Genomic DNA, 20871 nt, shown 5'->3' with positions numbered 1-20871 from the left:
CTGAGCCATCCAGGTGCCCCCCTGCTTTCTTTTGATTAATGTTTATGTGCTCTATCTTTTTTCATTCATTTACTTCCAGCCTACCCTTCTCATTATATTTGAAGTTGGTTTCATGTAGAGAACATAGAGTTGGTTCATATTTTTAAAAACTGGTCTGCTAAAGTCTGTCTTTTAATTGCTATGTTTAGACCTTTTACATTTAATATAGTATTGATATGTTAGAGATTAATTCTGCCATTTTTCCTTTGTTTTATTCTATTTTTCTTTCCTGTGTATCCCTTTTCCTGCCTTTATGTGGGTTACTTGAACAATTCTTAGAACTCCATTTTGTTTTTTGTATAGAGTTTTGAGTGTATCTCAAATTTTGTTTTTTAGTGGTTATGTTAGATATTACATTATCCATATGTAACTTGTCACAGTATACTGATGTCAACATTTTACCAATTTGAGTAACCTGTAGAAGCTTAGCTGTTCTGTTTAGGTCTCATTTTCTTACTTCTGTATAGTAGTATTGTTTTAAATAGTTCCTCTACGTATATTAGGAATAATATAAGGTAATGTTTTATTTTTACTTCAAATGTCTGATATCATTTAGATAATTCAACTGGGGAAAAGATAGTGTTACATTATCCCATATTTTTATACTTTACATTCTTGGTGTTTCATATTTTCTTCTCTACTATTTCCTTTCAGTTTGAATAACTTCTTTTTGGGTAGGTCTGGTGGTAACCTTTTGTTTTCCTTTTTCTGAGAGGGTCTTGATTTTACCTCCATACCTTCGAAATTTTTTCACTGGATATAGAACTTTGGATGACAGTTCTTTTCTTTCAGCTCTTGGAAATGTGTCATTTCCTCCGAATGTTGGCCTCCATATTTTCTGATGAGAAATCTTCTGTCATTTGAATCTTTGTTTTTCCATAGTTAATGTCTTTTTTTTTTCTACCTGCTTCCAAAATTTTTTCTTTGTCCCTAATTTTCTGAAGTTTGATTAAGTGTCTTGGCATGTGTTTCTTTGGATTCCTATTCTGTTTGGGTTTTCTCAGCTTCTTGAATCTGTAGGTTCATGTGTTTTGCAAAACTTGGGTAGTCTTCAGCTGTTATTTCTTCATACACTGTTTTAGCCTTGCATTCATTCTTTCTCCTCTCCTTCTGGGACTTTTGTTAATATGAATAATACATCTTTTCTTATTCTAACTAGATCTCTGAGGATCTGTTCTTTTTTTTTTCCAGTATATTTTTTCCTGTAATTCAGGTTAATTTCTTTTGTTCTGTCTTCAAGTTCACTGATTTCCTTCCTCCATCATATTTACTTAGCTGTTGAATCAATTCAGTGAATTTTTAATTTTATGTATTGTAATTTTCAGTTTTTAAATTTCCACTTGGTTCTTTTTTATATCATTTCTTTGCTGACTCTATACTTTTTTAATTTGTTTCAAGATGGCTGTTTTAAAATCCTTGTTAGATAATTTTAATGTCTGTGTCACCTTGGAGTTGGCATCTGTTGATTCTCTTTACTCGAAGTTGAGATTTTTGTGGTACTTGGTATTTTGGGTGATTCTCACTTGTATCTTGGATATTTTGAGTGTTACGTTGTGAGATTCTGGATGCTATTTAATATTTATTTTGCAAATAGTCACCCTGTTTAGGTTTAGTGTGCATGTCCAGGTGGAGTTGGATGTTCAGCTCCTTCCTGGGACTAATGATATCAGGGTGGGTGGAAGCAAATGGCCTACTTGAACTGCCTAGTTGCTGTTGAGCTGGGGGTTGGCCCTGCCAGCACTATTCCTGCAGATATAGAGTATTGCCCACTAGCACCACCTTGCACCACTTTATTCTTCCTCTTTGCTGCCTTGTGGGGTTGGAAGTTTAACTGCCCATTTAGCCCCACTGACATTACTGTTGTGGGGAAAGCTTAGGGTCACTTGTTCTGCCCCATTGTCTCCAGGTGGGAGCATAAGTCCGGCTACCCCCTTCAGCCCCATTACACTGCAGATGAAGTTTTTCTTTTAGTCTTTGGTAACAGTTGGGCAGATAATATTTAAAAAGTTTTCAGTTCTACTGGCTGCTCTTTTACCTGTCTTTTGGCTAGTGGGAGATGGATTTTCTTGAGGCTTTTTTTGGGTGGGGTGGGGTCTATGTCTGTTGGTAGTTACAGGTTGGAGGCTTCTTCAGCGTGCTATCCAGGATGTATAGGAGGCAGAAAGAAAACCCCGGGAATTCACCACTGTGTTATTCCTCAAGTCTCTGGGTCCTTCTTTACCTTTGCCTTCTCTACCAGTCTTGCTTTGTTGTATTACATGTTCTAGGATTTCCTAGTTATAAGAGGTTGGACTTATGAGGAATGGGGCTTACTACATCCTGGCCAAAACAAATTATGTCTTTTTTCTTTTTAAATTGTGGTGAAATACACGTACCATAAAATTTATCATCTTAACCATTTTTTAAATGTACAGTTCAGTAGTGTTAAGTACATTCACATTGTTGCATAAATCTCCAGAGTTCTTTTCATCTTGTAGAACTAAAACTCATTACCCACTAAACAATTATCTCTTCTCCCCTCCCCACAAACCCTGGCAACCCATCATTCTACTTTTTGCCTCTATGAATTTGATTATTACAAGTAATTCATATAAGTGAGATCATACAGTGTTTGTCTTTTTGTGAGTGGTTTATTTCACTTAGCATAATGTCTTCAAGGTTCATCCATGTTGTAGCATATGTCAGAATTTTCTTCCTTTATAAGGCCGAATGTATACATACATTGTACTTATATACTATATTTTGTTTATTTATTCATCTGTCAAGGAACTTGGGTTGCTTCCACCTTTGGTTGTTATGAATAAGGCTGCTATAAGAACATGGATATATCTCTTCATGACCCTGCTTTTCATTTTTTGGGGTGTATATACACTCAGAAGTGGAATTACTGGATCATATCATATTTTAATTTTTTCAGGGATTACCATACTGTTGTTAGTAGCAGCTGCACCATTTTACATTCACACAAATAGTGCACAAGTATTTCAATGTCTCCATATCCTCACTAACACTTGTTACTTTGGTTTTTCTGACAGTAAGGCATTCTAACAATGAAAAAGTGGTATCTCATTGTGGTTTTGATTTATATTTCCCTAATTATTAGTGATGTTGAGCATCTTTTCAAATGGTTGTTAGCCATTTGTTTACCTTCTTTGGAGAAATGTGTATCCAAGTTCTTTTCTCATTTTTAAATCAGGTTGTTTGTTTCTTTGTTGGGTAGTAGGAGTTGGTTTTTTTTTTTTTTAATATTATTCTGAGTATTAACCCCTTATGAGATATATGATTTGCAAACGTTTTCTCTCATTCCTTAGTTTGACTTTTCACTCTTGATTGCATCCTTTTATACAGTTTTTAATTTTGGTGTAGTCTAATTTTACTTTTGTTTCCTGTGCTTTTGGTGTCCCATCCAAGAAATCATTGCCAAATCCAGTGTCATGAAGCTTTTCCTCTGTATTTTTTTGTAAGGGTTTTAAAGTTTCAGCTCTTATATTTAGGTCTTTAATCCATTTTGAGTTAATTTTTGTGTATGGTGTAAGGTAAGGGTCCAAAGATAAAACTCTTACTATTAGACGTTGCTAGTAAACACACAAAATTCTAAAGAAATTTGAGTTGTTTGGTTATTAGAATTCTCTTTTTTTACTTTGGTGACCTCCTAAGGCTTTCTGCAATATTGCGTATTTTATTTAAGCTACTCGTTTATAGAAGTTAGGTGTAGGTTGTCTGTGGTGGTTATGAGTGTTGTATAAAAAGCAAAAAGAACTAGAAGTCCTAGAATAAGAGAGAAGAATCAGCATTCTCGTTTTGTTTACTTCATACTGTTCATTCAGATAGATGCCATGATATGGTGGACAAAAGCCCTGACAGTTTTTTTAATTATATCCTGATTCTACCATTTATTAAATCTGAGACAGGAAAGTAATCAAGTCTTTTTGGGTCTCCTTTCTCATCTGTAACGCCTACTTAATAGGGTTATTACAGGATTAAATGAGACAGTATATATAGTCAGTGTTCTTATCCCCTACATTGTGGTTGGCAAGGTAGTGTATATATAGACAATTTATGTACAAAACCATAAGTATCTACATAATATTAAGGCAGTTGCTTAAATCATTCGGTTTTTCAAAGTAAAGTGGCAGTTAATGCAGGTATCTTAGTAAAGGAAAATCTATTGAACACTTATAATTCATATGCCTTCCATAATAGATATCATACTTTAATAAGTTTACATTAAAAATAATGTGTGTAGGGACATTATATATTACAAGGTTAACAAGAGTTTTCTGTATGGTGGGATTGTGATTGGTATTTTTTTTTCCTCCTTTATACATTTCTGTAGTTTCCAGATTTTCTAAAGTGATCATGGGTTACTTTTATATTTTTTTAAAAGAAACTTAAAAGGTAATTTAATATTGAAATATTTATAAATGGTATACCTCAGTTTTGCTTTAATTGAATTCAGTGAGGAAGGGGAGCATGAAGTAGTTGGGGTGTTTAGGTGAAAAGGTGGATAATAGAACATGGGATTCATTATATTATTTGTTCTTTACTCTTGAATGTGTCTGGAATTTTCATAATAAAAAGTTTTTAAAAGCTGTTAAAAGAGTGTACTGTGAAATGTGAAACGTAATAAGGACTCAAGTATAAGATGACTTTTTTCTGAGGAGAATAATTTTTGGAGAAGAAAAATGTGTCTCCTGATACTGGAGCATGCATAGTATTTCACAATTATGGGAGTTTTTTTTGTTTGTTTTCTGGGCTTAAGGCTCCTCCATTTTAGCTGAGTCACTTTAGCTGGGCTTTATTTACTTATAGAATATATATGAAATGTCATTTGCTCTGGATGTCTCCAATCTGGATGTCTTTTTTTGTCTTAATAGAACTTTATTGAAATATATTTTATATATCATATAGTTACCTTATTTCTAATGTACAACTTAGTGGGTTTTTTTGTTGTTTTTAGTAAATTTAATGAGCTGTGCAACCATCATCATAGATCAGTTTTAGAACTTTTCCATCACTTTTGTAAAATCCCTCATGTCTGTTAATTGTTAATGCCCATACCTACCCTTGGCACCCACTTACCTACTTTCTGTCTCTGTAGATTTCCCCCTTGAGGACATTTCATGTAAATTGAATCATATAGTATATAATCTTTTGTGTATGACTTTTTTTAGCATAATGTTTTTGAGTTTTATCCTTGTCCTAGCGGGTATCAGTATTTAGTCCCTTTTTATTGTTGAGTAGCATTCTATTGTATTAAGTTGATGTGTTTATGCATTCACCCATTGGTGGACACTTAGATTGTTACCAGTTTTTGACAGCTATGAATAAAGCTGCTTTCAACATTTACATGCAAGTCTTTAGATATATATTTTTATTTCTTTTAGTTAGGTACCTAAGATTGCAATTGCTGGATTATATAGCAAATTTATGTTTAACTTTTCCAGTGTTTTCCAAAGTGGCTACAGCATTTTTCTTTCCTCCAGCAGTGTATGAGGGACTCCATTTCTCCCTATCCTCCCCAACATTTGTTTATTGTATATCTTTAGAATGTAGAATAGCCATCCTAGGGCTGTGACATAGTATCTCGTGGATTTGATTTGTATTTCCCTAGACTAATGATGTTGAGCATCCCGTACCTGTTAGCCATTCATATATCTTACTTATATGTTGTATAATGTCTGTTCAAATCTTTTGGCCCATTTTTTAAATTGGTCTTCTCATTTATTGAGATTTATATATCTTTACCAACTGAACAACACCCTATACACAATCATCTCTTCTCTCTCTTGCTCTTTGTCATATCTTTCTTTTTCAGTACTTTGTACCTCTTTAAATTCTTTCTTCTCAAAGTTTAGTTCAAATACCACCTTCTTGGGGCGCCTGGGTGGCTCAGTCGTTAAGCGTCTGCCTTCGGCTCAGGTCATGGGATCCCAAGGTCCTGGGATCGAGCCCCGCATCGGGCTCCCTGCTCTGCGGGAAGCCTGCTTCTCCCTCTCCCACTCCCCCTGCTTGTGTTCCCTCTCTCACTGTGTCTCTCTCTGTCAAATAAATACATAAAATCTTAAAAAAAAAAAAGTGCTTAGGGCTAAAAAAAAAAAACAAATACTACTTTCTTTTTGAGGGCTTTCCTGCTTAGCTATTACTTACACTTCTGACTTTCCTGGCCTCTTAGATGAATTATCATTTGTTCCTTGAAATTTAGTACTTAATTATTTTAAAAAGTAGAAAAATCTTGGCATTGGTGGACTTAAAATTTGCACTTTGGAATATTGAGTTTCTGATGTGGATATAGTAATTTATAATTTTTCTGAGGCATGAATTTGAATCAGTTGTATATTACTTTTTAAGGCTGGTCTGAGGAAGTGAGTCACTTAGCCAGTAATTGAGATTAGCCACTGCCTAGGAACATGGCAGCTTTGGTTTCTCCTTATAAGGCAAATTATTTGCCATAAACTTATTTGTAAATTTTAGGATTTTTTTAATGTCTGCAGATTATCTTTTAACAATTTCAGTGGCCTGAAAAATTATCTTGAATTTTTAAAATTGTTTTCATGTATAACTTATGTCCTCTACTAGATTTTATAATCATTCACTTAATTCATTCAATAATCATTTACTGAGTGTCCACTATGTTAATAACATTGGCCCTGTCACTAAGTATGTGACCCCAGTGTGTCACTTAGGTATCTCTGTTTTCTCTTGTATACATCAGAAAAACAATAGCATCTATCTCAAAGCTGCTGGAGGATATACTAAGATATTTTGAAAGCACCTGCAATAGTATCCAGCACTTGGTAGCTGCTCAGTAGACATTAGGTGTTATTATGTGCAGCTTGTGATAAGAACCGAAGATGCATTGGTGTTTAAAACTGACAGGGTCCCTTTTTTTGCATTGTTTATAATCTGGTGGGAAATGGAGATACAGAACAAGTAAATAGATAAGGAGAAATAAAATGTCTATATTTCTCTTGTGTTACCCCATTGGGGGGAATGATGGTTAATTGAGGGGTTGGAGATGGGGGAATTTGGGATCAAAACAGTAAGGGAAAGACTGAGTCAATGAAATGATTCCTCTAGTACAGAGTCGTATTAGAAGCCTAACTATTCATATGTATAACTTAACTTGTTTTATCATGTTTTTGAAAATTGTGCTCCAAGAAGTGTTGTATCAAAAAAAAAAAAAAAGTGTGGTATCAGTGTGCAAGTCTGTTCACAGTTAAGATAGGCAAAAAGTAACATTTTCAAAATCTAGCATGTATTTTGGAAGGGCAGAATCAAGCATTTGACTTTCTACCTTAGTATTGCAATTTTGTTGTTAAGTGTCAGGACAAACCAAGAGGTGGACTTGATGGTGGTGCTTCTGGAGATTAAAATTATGAATGTATGTGTTTAATAAATTTTGCCATACAATTATGAGAAATGCAGATTTAGTTTTTTCATAAGCGTTTGTGATGGGTCAAACCTTGACTTATATATCATTCTTAAAAGTTTATGTAGATTAGTCATACTTCAAGGTCTGTATGCTGGACTATAAGAAAATTTGGTATTTAACTCAAACCACTCAGGTTATTTAATTCTTATTCCTTATACTTTTTAATGTAAATATGTGTAAAATTTTGCTGGTCTATACTAAGATACTTTTGAGATTTTTTTTTGGAAAATAATTTTATTTGTATCTAACTACTGGTAGAACCTTCTGATAAAATCATAAATGCATGATTACATGAGATGTTTGTAATTATGACTACAACTAGCATAACTTAATTATAGACTAGATACAGTATTGAAAAATTTTGTATAGTGTAAATATTTAGAGGTTAAGTCATTTCCCCTTCATTTGAATTTTAAGATTAGAGCTGCTTTTATGAGGAAAAATAGTCCCTAAGATCTAAAAATCTCAGTAAAAATAATGCAAAAAAATTTTTAAAGTAATATTTTTAAGGAACATTGAAATTGGAAATTAACATTTGTAGATTTAAAAATAGATATCAGCCTTTAATATTAAGCCAAACATTAAAATATTTACCAAAATCTTTATTGTCTTGTTTGCTTTTTTAATTTAGTTTCTCAAAATAGTTAAAATATACACATAGTGTGAAGTTTAGAAAGTACAAAGAGAAAGGTAAAAGATGAAAAATGTTTTCTCCTGTTATCTAGTCACTTAATTTTTTTCCCTTTAGGCAAACACTATTACTATTTCTAGCAAATTCTTTCAGCGAGGGTTCATGCATTTATATATAGCATAGGTATTGCTTTAAAAATTTCCTCTATTGTCTATTTTAAGTTGAGCCTTTGTACCTCTATCCCAAATTTAAATACTTTCACTATCCCAAACTTTTAGCTATTTGTTCTAAAAGGCTCTTATATTTGGAAAGAGTTGTACATTTATGAAATGCTTTCATAAAATTGGGTGGTTGGTTACTCAGTATTTATATTGTTTGTGCTTTTTTTTTTTTAAGATTTTATTTGTTTGAGAGAGAGCAAGCGAGAGCACAAGCAGGGGGAGCAACAGAGAGAGAGGGAGAAGCAGGCTCCCTGCTGCGTGAAGGAGCTCAACATGGGGCTCCATCTCAGGGTCCTGGGATGTGACCTGAGTTGAAGGCAGATGCTTAACCAACTGAGCCAGCCAGGCAGCCCTGTTGTTTGTACTTTTTCATATTTAAAACCTCGCTCAAAATAAATAAATAAATAAACCTAGCTAAGACAAAGCACTTTCATACCTCTTTGATAAACCTAATATTCTTATGGGATAGACAACTAGATATTATGATCCCTGTTTTAAAAAATCTGTAAAATGAGGTTTAAAAAGTTTTTACAGTGACAGACCTGGGGTTTGACTCTTGTCTTTTTGGGCCTTCAGCCCATTTCTTTCTACTGTATTCCACTTCTTTGACGAAGCCCAGGGCCCTGACTTACAATGCAGTATTCTTTCCATGACCCCCATAGCTGCTGCTTCTGCACATCTTATATTGAGCAGAATTTATGAAATGTCTGATTGTTTATTTACCACTAGGGGTGTTAATACTTAGAACAATAACTCTGGTGTTTTTGCTTTTCACTGTAGTCACTGCAAGTTGTTGACAGTGAACAGCCATTGTATTCTTTTCTATCTAAATATTAAGTTCCATTAAAGGATCATTTTCATAATTCATGATTTCTTTGAATGCTTATTTCCACTTACTGAGTTTTCTTACATTTGGTTTACCTATATTTAATACTTTAGTGTAATTAGGCAGGCACTTGATCTGAATTCTACTGAGATTTTCATTTTGTATTTTTTAAAGGATATTTATTTATTTATTTTTAAAGATTTTACTTATTTATTTGACAGAAATATAGAGAGCACAAGTAAGCAGAGTGGCAGGCAGAGGGAGAGGGAGAAGCAGGCTCTCCCCTGAGCAGGGAGCCCAATGTGGGGCTCGATCCCAGGTCCCTGAGATCATGACCCGAGCCGAAGGCAGACGCTTAACCGACTGAGCCACCCAGGTGCCCCTTCATTTGTATTTTTAAAATTTTTTATACATAAAGTCTGGAATAGAAAAGAAAATTATTGACTTGGAATATTTATCACTCAAGTCACATTTCTAGTTTTGGTCTTCAAAACAGGATTCCTTCTATTTCTGAATTAATAAGCAGCACAGTGGTTTTCTTTGTTAGAAAACTGATAACACTGTAAAATTAATATTCTTTTTCATTAATGAGTTGTTGAAACTCATCCATTTGATTTGGGCTTGTTATCAAAAACCACACTTAAGTCATTCTGTACCCCTCTTGTCATCTTGTGTTAAGTTACTTCAGCCTTTTTAATCTGTAAAGTGGGCATGCTGGTAATACTGTGTGCTATTCTAAGAATAAGATGTATGTAAAACTGCTCTGTAAATTGTAAAATACACAAATATGAAATATTTTTGATTAGAATTGTTCCTGTTAATGCGATTCTTGTGAGCTAATTATAGTTTTCATCACCTTAGAAAATATTTCTCAAGGTTCTCAGTATTTTTTATGAATTTTTAATCCTAGTTTTAAGTTAATTACGGAAAAATTTTTTAAATGCATTAGAGAACTTAAATTACACATTATCTTTGGCCAGAGAACAAATGGCCTAAATTTGGCCTAAAGTTGGCCTAAATTTTTACAATTATACAGTGCCTTTCTGTTACAAGTAATTAAAAAATTTAAAGATGTAAAGTTAAATTTGGAAATTCAAAGTTTGAGTTATTTGTAAACTCTCTCTTAGGTGGTTTTTGTTTTATGGTGGAAATTTCACTTTTCACCTTTTTATTCTGAAAGTTCCACTGATATTCAGGCAATTGAAGTCAATAATAATAGAATTTTATTATGCTCACAGATTCTCTGTGTGACAGGATTTCAGTTAGGGTGTGTTGCTGTTTCACAGTGTCTGGGGCCTAAGCTAAGACTCAAATGACTGGGTGAGATGTGAATGGCTGGGAACCAGAATCCTCTGGAGGCTTCTTCACTTACATGTCCGGTGCCTGGGCTGTAATTACTAGAGAGCTGGGCTCAGCTGGGATTGTTGACTGAACCTCCATGTGGCTTAGGCTTCTCACCTCAGGGCTGCTGAGTTCCAAGAGTAGGTGTCTGGAGACCTAGCATTACAGGAGAAACAGTAATAGGGTAAGTAGCTGCTCTTGGTAGTTGTCCTCTGTTACTTCCACTGCATCCTACTGGTTATAAATGTATCTCCACAACTAGCCCTGATTCAAGGGGAGAAGAATTAGATTCTGTATTTTGGAGGGATTCTGGCAAGGTCACTTGCAGAAGGCATGTGGGATAAGATATAATATAGTGACCATTTTGGAAAATACAGTCTGCCATACGATGTCCTGATTTTCAAATTTACATGTCTTGGTACCTACTGAATAGTGCCACTTGAACATTTCAGTGGCTGAGAATAAAACGCTACCAAAACGTACGTCCTCTTCACCCCTGCTCTCTTACCCCTGCTCTCTCACACAGTGAGAAAACTGCATTTTGTTTCTAAGTTAGTGGTACCTCTTCTAGGCAGTTATGCAAGCCAGGTCTCTGCTTGCTGAGAGCCTCTGTGAGATTGTTTCATTGGTTTTCTTTCCAGATGTTCATGGAGTTCACATGTATTCATCCCTATTGTCACAGCTTTAATTCAAACCATTGCCTCCTCTTTAGGTTACTGTAGCATTCTATTTAACTTCTGTATTTTTATTTAATCCTTAGCTATATGAAATGTGATTCTAAAGTCATACAATTGGCTTTGAAAAAGTAAAACCTAGTAGAATATATACATCCAAAGGAATGTTATTTTTCAAAGTAATCCCTACATTTCTGCTTTTTAATAAATGTTTTTGTTTAAAGTTGCTTTTAGATATATATAGTCATAATTGATCCTATATCATCTTTATAGTTTGGGTTACAGGCTTCTGGAGACTAATGAGAGTTATGTATGTTCTCTTTTTCTAGAATAAGCTTAAACACACACAATTTGAAATGGTTCAGAGAAGCAGTAAAATTAAGAACTTTTGTTTCGTGTTCGTATACCATTCTTCATACTTGGCTCCATGCCAACTGTGATTAATTGGTTGTTAGAATCTCATCCCCTTTCTAGAGATTTTTCCTTCCGTGAAGTTATTCATTTGAAAGAAACAGGCAGAAAAGAACTGCAAACAGTGAATTCCACAAATATTTCTGAATACTGGCACTATTATGATAATTGATGCATATCCTCCCACACACTGCTTTGAAGGAGACAGCAGTTTGGATGTATAAGTTCTAATGTGTTTATTAAAAACTATTCATTTCACTTATAAGGTCTTTCCTTAGATTACCAGTTTAGTTTGCATTGACTAAATACTGTTCTACAAACTATACTTAAGACAAAATGATGTCATGAGAGGTAGATATAAATCATAGTGTATAGATAATAGAATTCGTTGAATTGTACTAGTATTGTTTTGAAGTTTATATTTTTGTTTTCAGTGGGTAAAAAAGCTGCTAAGCAAGTTGATAGTAAGCATAATATTATGAGAGGGAATATTTAATATACTTAGGAAATCAGGCATATAACTTGTATATAATCAGTTATTTTTCAGTAAATCATTCTTTCCTGTTCATTAAATAAGTCCTATGCCTTATCAATTGTGCTCACTTGGTTCCAGTTATTTAATGTACCTAGGAGGAATAAAACTTGTATTTCTTTTCAAAATACTTCACATCTATATTTTTATGCTAATTCCCAATGACCCATATTCTCCAGTTTTAATCTTTCTATATATAATGCAGTGATTGTGTTTCTGTGGCTTTCAAAAATTTTTATAAAACTAGTTCTGAAGGAATAGGGAGAATTGATGGCTAGAAAGTAATTCCTAAAAGAATTTCAGTAATTTTTTGTAAAGGGCTAGGACTACATAGTTTAAAAACCTAAATATCACTAAACAAATTCATCATCTAATTTTTATCTTATTTCAGCTCAAAAATGATGACTTTTCTTATGACATCCAATATTGTCTATTTGCATTGTCTACTGTTTCCAAAGCAGTTAAAAAAAAATATTTTGCTGTTTGTTTTCATCCTTGTCGTGATTCTCACTTTAACAAAGTATTTCACAGTTAAGCACTATGTGGTTTGTAGTTTGAGTATGCTAATATTTCTTATTTTGATGCTTTAATATTTTTTTTCTTCTGGGTGTGTTTTCTTTAATAATTGAGAATTAGTTTACTTCTTGATTCTACAGTTGAAGGCCAACATGAGGCAAACTGTTTCTAAGCCCTAATTTATTAAAATAGACAGTTGCCTCAAAAACTGTATTACTGGACATTCGTTATAAGAAAACTGAAAAGGAATTCCATTTTAGTATGCACTCAAACACTAGACCAAGAGTTCTTACAAGTACAATAAACGGTTGGGTGAAACCAAAGCCATGGTGAATGAAACTCAACTGTCTTCCACTCGTTTCTTTTAACTGCTTTATAGCAATAATTCTTTAACTTATTTGCGTATCAGAATCCCCTTGAAGCCATGAAAAAACACAGACTGTAGTACTCTGATTTGGTACTTACTGATTCAGTATGTCTCTGTGGGTCTTGGTGGTAGTGATGCTACTGGTCCTGAGACCATATTTAGAGAAGCACTGCTTTATAAAATGTTTATCCTAATAATTGTAGAATGAATTTTTCCATTCAGTTGCATCAGTTAATAGAAGGTTGCTTAAATATAGCACAATGTGTCCTGTGTAATACACTAAGAGGAGAGAAACTAGTTTCTGGATCACTACTTACCAGCTTTCTGACCTTAAAGTTATTATTTAATCTGATCCATGGTTTCCTCCTCCATAAAATGAGGAGTTGTCCTTTGAGGATAAAATTAGGTAATGTGTGGAAAAATGTTTTAAACTCTACATTGCTGCTCAAATATAAAATAGTATTGCATATTTTAAAATTTCAGCTTGTTTTAAAATACTGTGGCTAGAGGGTATTGTGCTAAGCAAAATAAGTCAATCAGAGAAAGACAATTATATGATCTCACTGATATGTAGAATTTAAGAAACAAGGCAGAGGATCATAGGGGAAGAGAGGAAAAAATGAAGACGAAACCAGAGAAGGAGACAAACTGTAAGAGACTCTTAATCACAGGAAATAAACTGAGGGTTGGTGGAGGGGAGAGGGGTGGAGGGATGGGGTAACTGGGTGATGGACATTGGGGAGGGTATACCGGGTATTATATAAGACTGATGAATCACAGACCTGTACCCTGAACAACAAAACAAAAAATACTGTGGCTTATCATATTGTTACATTAAGTATTTTGAGAAACACTTATTTTCTACCTCCCCCTATTGCCCCTTGTCCTTTTAATCTTGGTTACTTTTTAGTGACAGATGTCTTTCAGTTTAAGTAGTCTCGAATGGCTTGGAAAGGTAACATTAAAATGAATACACAGTCCTGTGGGACTCTAAAAATATAAGCATTTTGTGGGACCAGAAAGATAACCATGCAAGCTATGTTGTTGATAGTAGTCAGTGGGAAAAGTTATGATTATTCTGTGACCTTTAAAGATTTTATCAAAACATTTTAAAACTTTTTTACTGTGGGTTATAAATGTATAGGGAAAGGAAAAAGTAAAACTCATGTTTAGTACAAGGTAATTTAAAACATTAGAAATACTGAGTTAAATTGTTTTATTTCTTTGTAAATAAAACTTATCTAGATCAGTTTGAACAGTACTTGCTTTGTATAACTTACAATATGGAGATAGAAAAAAATATAGTACTGTCTGAATTAGAAAAACATTATATTCAATATAGCTTGTGTTGGGTATGTTTTTTTAGACTATTTAAATATGGACATTTAGGGGTGGCTGGGTAGCTCAGTCGGTTGAGTGTCCAACTCTTGATTTCAGCTCAGGTCGTGATCTTGGGGTTGTGGGATTGAGCACACATCAGACTGTGCTCAGTGGGTAGTCTGCTTGAGATTCTCTCCCTCTACCTCCCTAAAATAAATAAATAGGTAGATAAATATGGACAGTTAAAAATAATGGAATCATAGAATAAAATGGTTCATAAGAATCTGGTCAGATCCTTTGAACCCTAATGTTTTAGGGCAAAGGTCAGCAAACCTTTTCTATAGAGGGCTTTTCAGGCCAAGAAAAAAATCAAGGATATTATATAAGTACTTACATACCAAGAGAAAACCAGTTTACACAGATTTTTTTATTGATGGATTCAAAATAATCATAATTGAGTATAAATTTTGTAATCCTGGTCTAATGAGAATTCTCTCAGGTGGAGTAACATTTCTTCCCTGGGTTTGAAGGTTAGTGTACCCTATCATCAAACTGATTGCAGATATTCAGCTGTAAAAACTATTCTTAAACTCAGGAAAACAGTGGTGGGTGGCTTTGGCATGTGAGCAATAGTTGTTGACGGATGTTTTAGAATATAAGAGACTTTTGCAATCATCTAGTAGTGAAGTGAGGATTGTTTCCCAAGGTCACGTGGTTATTTAGTAATAGGTGGTGTCAAATCATAGTGGTATTTAAAATGTACTACTTCTGATGTTCTTAACCAGAATACCCTGTTTCCTACTGATTTTATACATGGAAGTTCACCTTTTACAAAAACTGCCACCTTACCCCTTCCCCTACTTTACATCTTTTTTCTGCCTTGCTTGAATTTTAGCAGTACCTCAGCTTCAATAATAATGATAATATTTTAAAATGAAAAATAGGGTTTTAAAAATTTTAATGAAGATTTGGGGGCAGTTAATATATTTTCCCTTCATCTGTACTGTATTTTTTAAGGTGATGTAAATTATTTTTAATTACATGTATTGGTGAACTGTACAGTTTTCAGTATCAGACATTGTGAACTTTTATTAAGTAGTATTTTAAGTACATACAGATACTATTTCATATTGTCCCCCTTCCACTTCTACCAGTGGTAAAATGGAAAGAACTTTAGCCCACAGAGGACTAGACTGAAACACCAAACATCAAATGCTTGGCACAGAGTAGGTAATGAATAAATTGTGTGTGTATGACAAAGTGATTTGACAAAACCACTTTATAAAGGGTTTAATATAGTCTCTGGATTATTCAGTTGTAGTCTAGTCTTTTTTTAATACCAAATTTAACACATTTGTTCAATGTTCCTAGATACACCTATGTAATAGAGCAGTTAAGAAACCAGGATCTGGAATTAGATTATTTAGTTGTGAAACCTGATTAGCCATACACCCAAACCATGCAGCCCTTGAGCAAATTATTTAACCTTTTTGTGCCTCACTTTCCTAATCTTTAAAATGAAGATGCTAGTACAAACTTTTATGGGTTACTGTGAGGCTTAATTATGTTAGTACATGTAAAATGTAATAGTGCTTGGCACATAGTTCATTCTGAACAACTATTGGTTACAATAATAGTAATTATAAACGTTATGTTTGAATGTTTTTCTTCCCACATTTCAAACGGGTTTAATCAGTTAACCAGACACCCTCTCCTCCCCCAGCCTATCAATTAAATTTAGCGGTCTTTTATTACAGGTAGGATTTACCTATTTACCTCATTTCATAAGTTATAAACAGCAAAATTTCCCATTGAACTGGACATGTGTATTTTACAGTGCTTTATGTAGTCATAAGTAGAAAAATTGGTTAAATATCAACACATGTACATGGTCAAAAGGTTATAGTCCTGGTCTGATAATCTTGAGGTAATCACAAGAGTGATGTGTTGAGTTTTTTTACCCCTCACTGAACATGTGCCCTATATTTTATAACTTGAATACATAATATTCCATTCTTAATATTAATGCTTCTGGTTAGTGTAGTTACTTGACCAAAAAAAATCTACTTTGAGAAAAGAAATTTTTTTTTAAAGATTTTATTTATTTATTTGACAGAGAGAGACACAGCAAGAGAGGGAACACAAGCAGGGGAAGTGGGAGAGGGAGAATCAGGCTTCCTGCCAAGCAGGGAGCCCAATGTGGGGCTGAGCCGAAGGCAGGCACTTAACGACTGAGCCACCCACGTGCCCCGAGAAAAGAAATTTTTCTTTGGGAATTAGTAACGCGCAGTTGTACTTATCCTTATGGTTATTAATATATTCTTTGTATAGTTTCATTAAACTATATTGTGTAAATTAATACATTTAGCAGCAGGAGAATTTTAGTACTGAATTTTCTTTTGAATTTGCATTCTTCCCAACTTCTTGTAGAAGTTACAAATTAGTTTACAAAGCCTGTAATCAAATTACTTAATGATCTTTCTGTTGTCATGTTTTCTAACATATGCCTCTTTTCCCCCCCCAGAGGAAATAAAAGCGGAAACTGAAAAACAGAGGTTTGTGGGGTTTCTTTTCTTTAGTAAAAATAATTTGCAAACATATCAGTCTTGGCTAATATAGTAATACATTCATCTATATGTCACAAATTTTCTGTATGTGATCTTTATAATAAAATTAATAAAAAATGGCTTTTAAGAAATAGAAGCAAAAAGATCTCATAAATAAGTATATAAGGATATTCCTGAAATACCATATGATATGCTTTAAAGTCTTCGCTTAAAAACTTTGATCCATATTTAGAAAGGTAACTATTTATTTTGTAATTTAAATTACTTTTCAAGTAATTAAATAACTACTTTATTTGATTTTCTTGCATTTAGTTAAGCTCTGGCCACTAGCTTTTGACCTGTTGCAAATCATAATTTCTCTGGGGTTTGGTTTCCCTCATGAAATATGGGCATATGAAAGTTGGTTCAGCAAAATTCCCTTTAGAACTGAAATTTTGTGTTTTTATATGAGTTTATCATCAGTACGAAAAATGTGATATTCTAATCAGACTCTTTTTTTTTTCTTTAGTCCTCCTCATGGAGAAGCGAAAGGTGGATCAAGCACTCTTCCACCAGTTAAATCAAAGACAAATTTTATTGAAGCAGACAAGTATTTCTTACCCTTTGAATTGGCATGCCAGTCCAAATGTCCCCGTATAGTTAGTACATCTCTTGATTGTTTACAGGTTTGTATAAAATGGCATTATCTAAAAACTATTTAATTTGAATATGTTTCTAAACATTGTTCACAATTGATGATTCAGACATTTTCCATGAAAGCCTTGAATATTCTTATTGTGATAAGAAACCAAATGGTTGCTTATATTTAAGAGAGACAAAATAATGACTCCACAAAGATGTTCCTAGTTTAAGGGTAACAAAAATCATTAGTTAGCTTAGTGAGACACATTATCTTTACTAAGTGTTGATTTGGTCTCATTTTCCATCAGTGAGGTGCAAGAACCATAAGACTTTTAACCTGCTGCTGACTTTACATGTATCATGATTTGCAATGATTTTACTAAATGCCTGCTGTTTTATTTAAAGCAATAGGTTAATATTGACAGTTTAATGTTTCTATTCACTGCTGGACTTTAGCTCTGATTTTTATTTATGTCAGAAAAATTCCTGAAATTTTTCATCCTGTTTTATTTACATACACACACACACAGAGGATTCTCTTAAGATTTAAGATACTTGTAAAACTTCCAGATAGAGGGGTTTTTCTCTTTTCAGGTGTTTTCACTGTTTGGTAAATTATACCTGTGGAACTAATAATTCAGTGGCTAGGAAAAGACCATATTCATATGATTTTTTTAGAAGATAGATTAAGTTCATTTGATATGTGACCTTGTTTTCCCTGAAAAATTAAAATTAATGATACCTAAGGCTTTCAGGGCTATAATGGATGATGAATGAACAAATCTATGATTTATTATAGCCAGTGCATGGAAATTGGGTTTTCTGCATTTTCACAGATCTGATGTGGAAAGAGATTTTGAGTCATTTAAATGTGTTAATACAGCTTTCACAAAAGCAATATCAATAATGGTTAGATAGAAAGCAGTAAGCTATTCTGATTCATCAGAGATAAGGTCTGAGGCCTGACTTTCTCAAAATATTGCCTGATGGTTTTATTGTGGTTATTATGTTTTTGTGGTTATTATGAATGTAAATAATTTTACATGTTTATAGCTAATAAAGTTTTCAGGAAAAGTTGGCATAGCCATGGCTTTGATTTTACTTTAATGTTTTTATGTAAAAAGTTTAATATATACTGAATTATATATTATAATTTTAATGTATATTTAATTAGCATATATATCAGCTTAATGGGGATCTTTGTTTTCTTTTTCCATTTCAGAAACTTATTGCTTATGGGCACTTGACTGGCAATGCTCCAGATAGTACAACACCAGGCAAAAAATTAATTGATAGAATTATTGAAACAATTTGTGGCTGCTTCCAAGGTCCTCAAACAGATGAAGGAGTTCAGTTGCAAATAATAAAGGTAATTGATTATATAGTGAATTTGTCATTCATAATCTCTGTTTTTAAAAATCAGAAGCCATTTACCTTGGAAATATTTGGAAAGGTCATTTTATGTGGTTTCCAGCTGTAATAGAGGTCATTTAGTTGCTTTTTAGACACCATATGAGGGGATTTTGTTGAATGTCAAGAGTTCACTAGAAGATTATATTTCTAAGTCTATTATTTTGAAGGTCCCAGTTTAGGCTTGGGCCCCCAGAGTTTTTCAGTTTCTGGAACGTTTACTGTACATATTCCATCTTTGGAGCTTTAGGGTCCATGCGATGGTCCTGTGACCCCTCTAGTTTCCTCTACTTCTGGACCCCTTATAGTCGGCCCTCTAGACGCATGCTTCACCCTGTGAACTATTGGTGTACCAGCTTTCCTGATTCCCTTGTACCTGTTCATCTGCTGAACCTGCTTAGCCAAACATTGTGCCGTAATATACCTGGATGATTAAACTCCTTTAAAGAAAAGTCACTCAGTTGTTTTTTCAGTCTCTTATAAATTTTGAATTCTTAATATGACAGCTAATGGTAGTTGTGATACATTTATACATCAGTAGAATTTTCTTGTACTTTTTGAAATCATTTACACATATAAAGTGTTTTTCATGTGTGAATATAGCCCCTTCTGAGTCTTTCAGTTTCATAGCTGTTTTCACGTCACAAGTCATATCTTTATTCTAAAAAGGCTGCCCAGTTGGCCTGTCTTTTGCAATTTGATATCAGTCATGGTTTATTTAGCATATATCAGTGCTGACTCTGCATAGCAATGTACAACATAAAAGGACAAAGGAGTCCTTGCTCTTGAGAAATTGCAAGTACCCTAATGTATGAATATTCATGTAAATTAAAGTTGTTGACTTTGTTGGAGGATTCACTTAGGATTATTTTAAATGCTTTATTCTAATTTAATCTGATATTTTAATGCTTTATTCTTTTTGTAAACCTCTTCAACAATAGCAGTACATTTATTGAGTCTGGTCTATAAGAAAGATTTCAGAAAAATTTGGGAGTGAGTACGACATTGTGTATCCTCCAAAGTTGACAGTCTCATTTGACAGATCTATCATATGAAGCATATCTGTGTTCTGTTGTGACAGAGGTAATGCTGTGCATTTTAAGAAACTAAGTAATATTTTTATCAAAATGAAACTTGGGTTGAAACAATATGATTGAATAGTTTCTAGTCATCTGGGTTTGGATTATTTGGAAGTTACTGGCAGTTGATGATATCTATTCAAGGTTGATAGAAATTCTCTTGGTATATACTGAAAATTCTGTTAGTGTATACCTGAAAGTGGTAATGGTGTGTGAAAGCTTTAATTATAATATAAAAATACTCATATTTTTATGCTGAAACTCTGGATGTAGAAAATTGCTTCAACTGTGTCTTTCTTTTTATTTTTATTTATTTATTTATTTTTTTGGTGTGTCTTTCTTTTTAAAGGCTTTACTTACTGCAGTAACATCTCAACACATAGAAATTCATGAAGGAACTGTACTGCAAGCTGTGAGAACATGTTACAATATCTATCTAGCAAGCAAAAATCTCATCAATCAGACAACAGCCAAAGCTACTCTTACTCAGATGCTAAATGTCATCTTTGCACGCATGGAAAACCAAGCAGTAAGTATTAAAGAGAGAGATTTAAAGAATACCACAGGCATCAAATATAGAAAAGAATTTATAGAGAAATTACAGTGAAATCTTCTGTGCTTGTAGGAAGAATGTTGTCATTTATAGTTCTACTTAGTGGAGATCTGTGGTATTATTTTGCTTTGTTTTGAGGTTTACTGACTTGTTTGACTTCAGAAAAAATATATTTTTAGTGGTTTACAAGTAGAATTTGGAAGATATTTATTGTCATCATCCTCATGGAAGTGTTTATAAATTGATAATATTTTTATTGTACTCAAGCTTAGTAGATGAGTTTAATGTAGGTATAAAACTACCTAATTTGGTCTATTCTGCTATAAAA

The 20871-nt window shown here is 33.4% G+C and overlaps 1 protein-coding gene across 3 annotated transcripts in view; it reads left to right on the top strand.

The window, feature by feature from the left end:
* ARFGEF1 (ADP ribosylation factor guanine nucleotide exchange factor 1) overlaps nucleotides 1–20871 on the top strand; it is a 147378-nt gene that overhangs the window by 38794 nt on the left and 87713 nt on the right. For all 3 annotated transcript variants that reach the window (XM_027596724.2, XM_027596715.2, XM_027596708.2), the window contains exons 2-5: nucleotides 16838–16868; nucleotides 17389–17545; nucleotides 18724–18870; nucleotides 20340–20519. In XM_027596724.2, coding sequence (XP_027452525.1) covers nucleotides 16838–16868; nucleotides 17389–17545; nucleotides 18724–18870; nucleotides 20340–20519 — 515 coding nt within the window. The remainder of the gene's footprint in view (nucleotides 1–16837; nucleotides 16869–17388; nucleotides 17546–18723; nucleotides 18871–20339; nucleotides 20520–20871) is intronic.

Source organism: Zalophus californianus, chromosome 4, assembly GCF_009762305.2.
Source record: "Zalophus californianus isolate mZalCal1 chromosome 4, mZalCal1.pri.v2, whole genome shotgun sequence".
NCBI lineage: Eukaryota > Metazoa > Chordata > Mammalia > Carnivora > Otariidae > Zalophus > Zalophus californianus.
The sequence above is the reverse complement of the archived record's forward strand: the minus strand, read 5'-3'. Positions and strand labels throughout refer to the sequence as shown.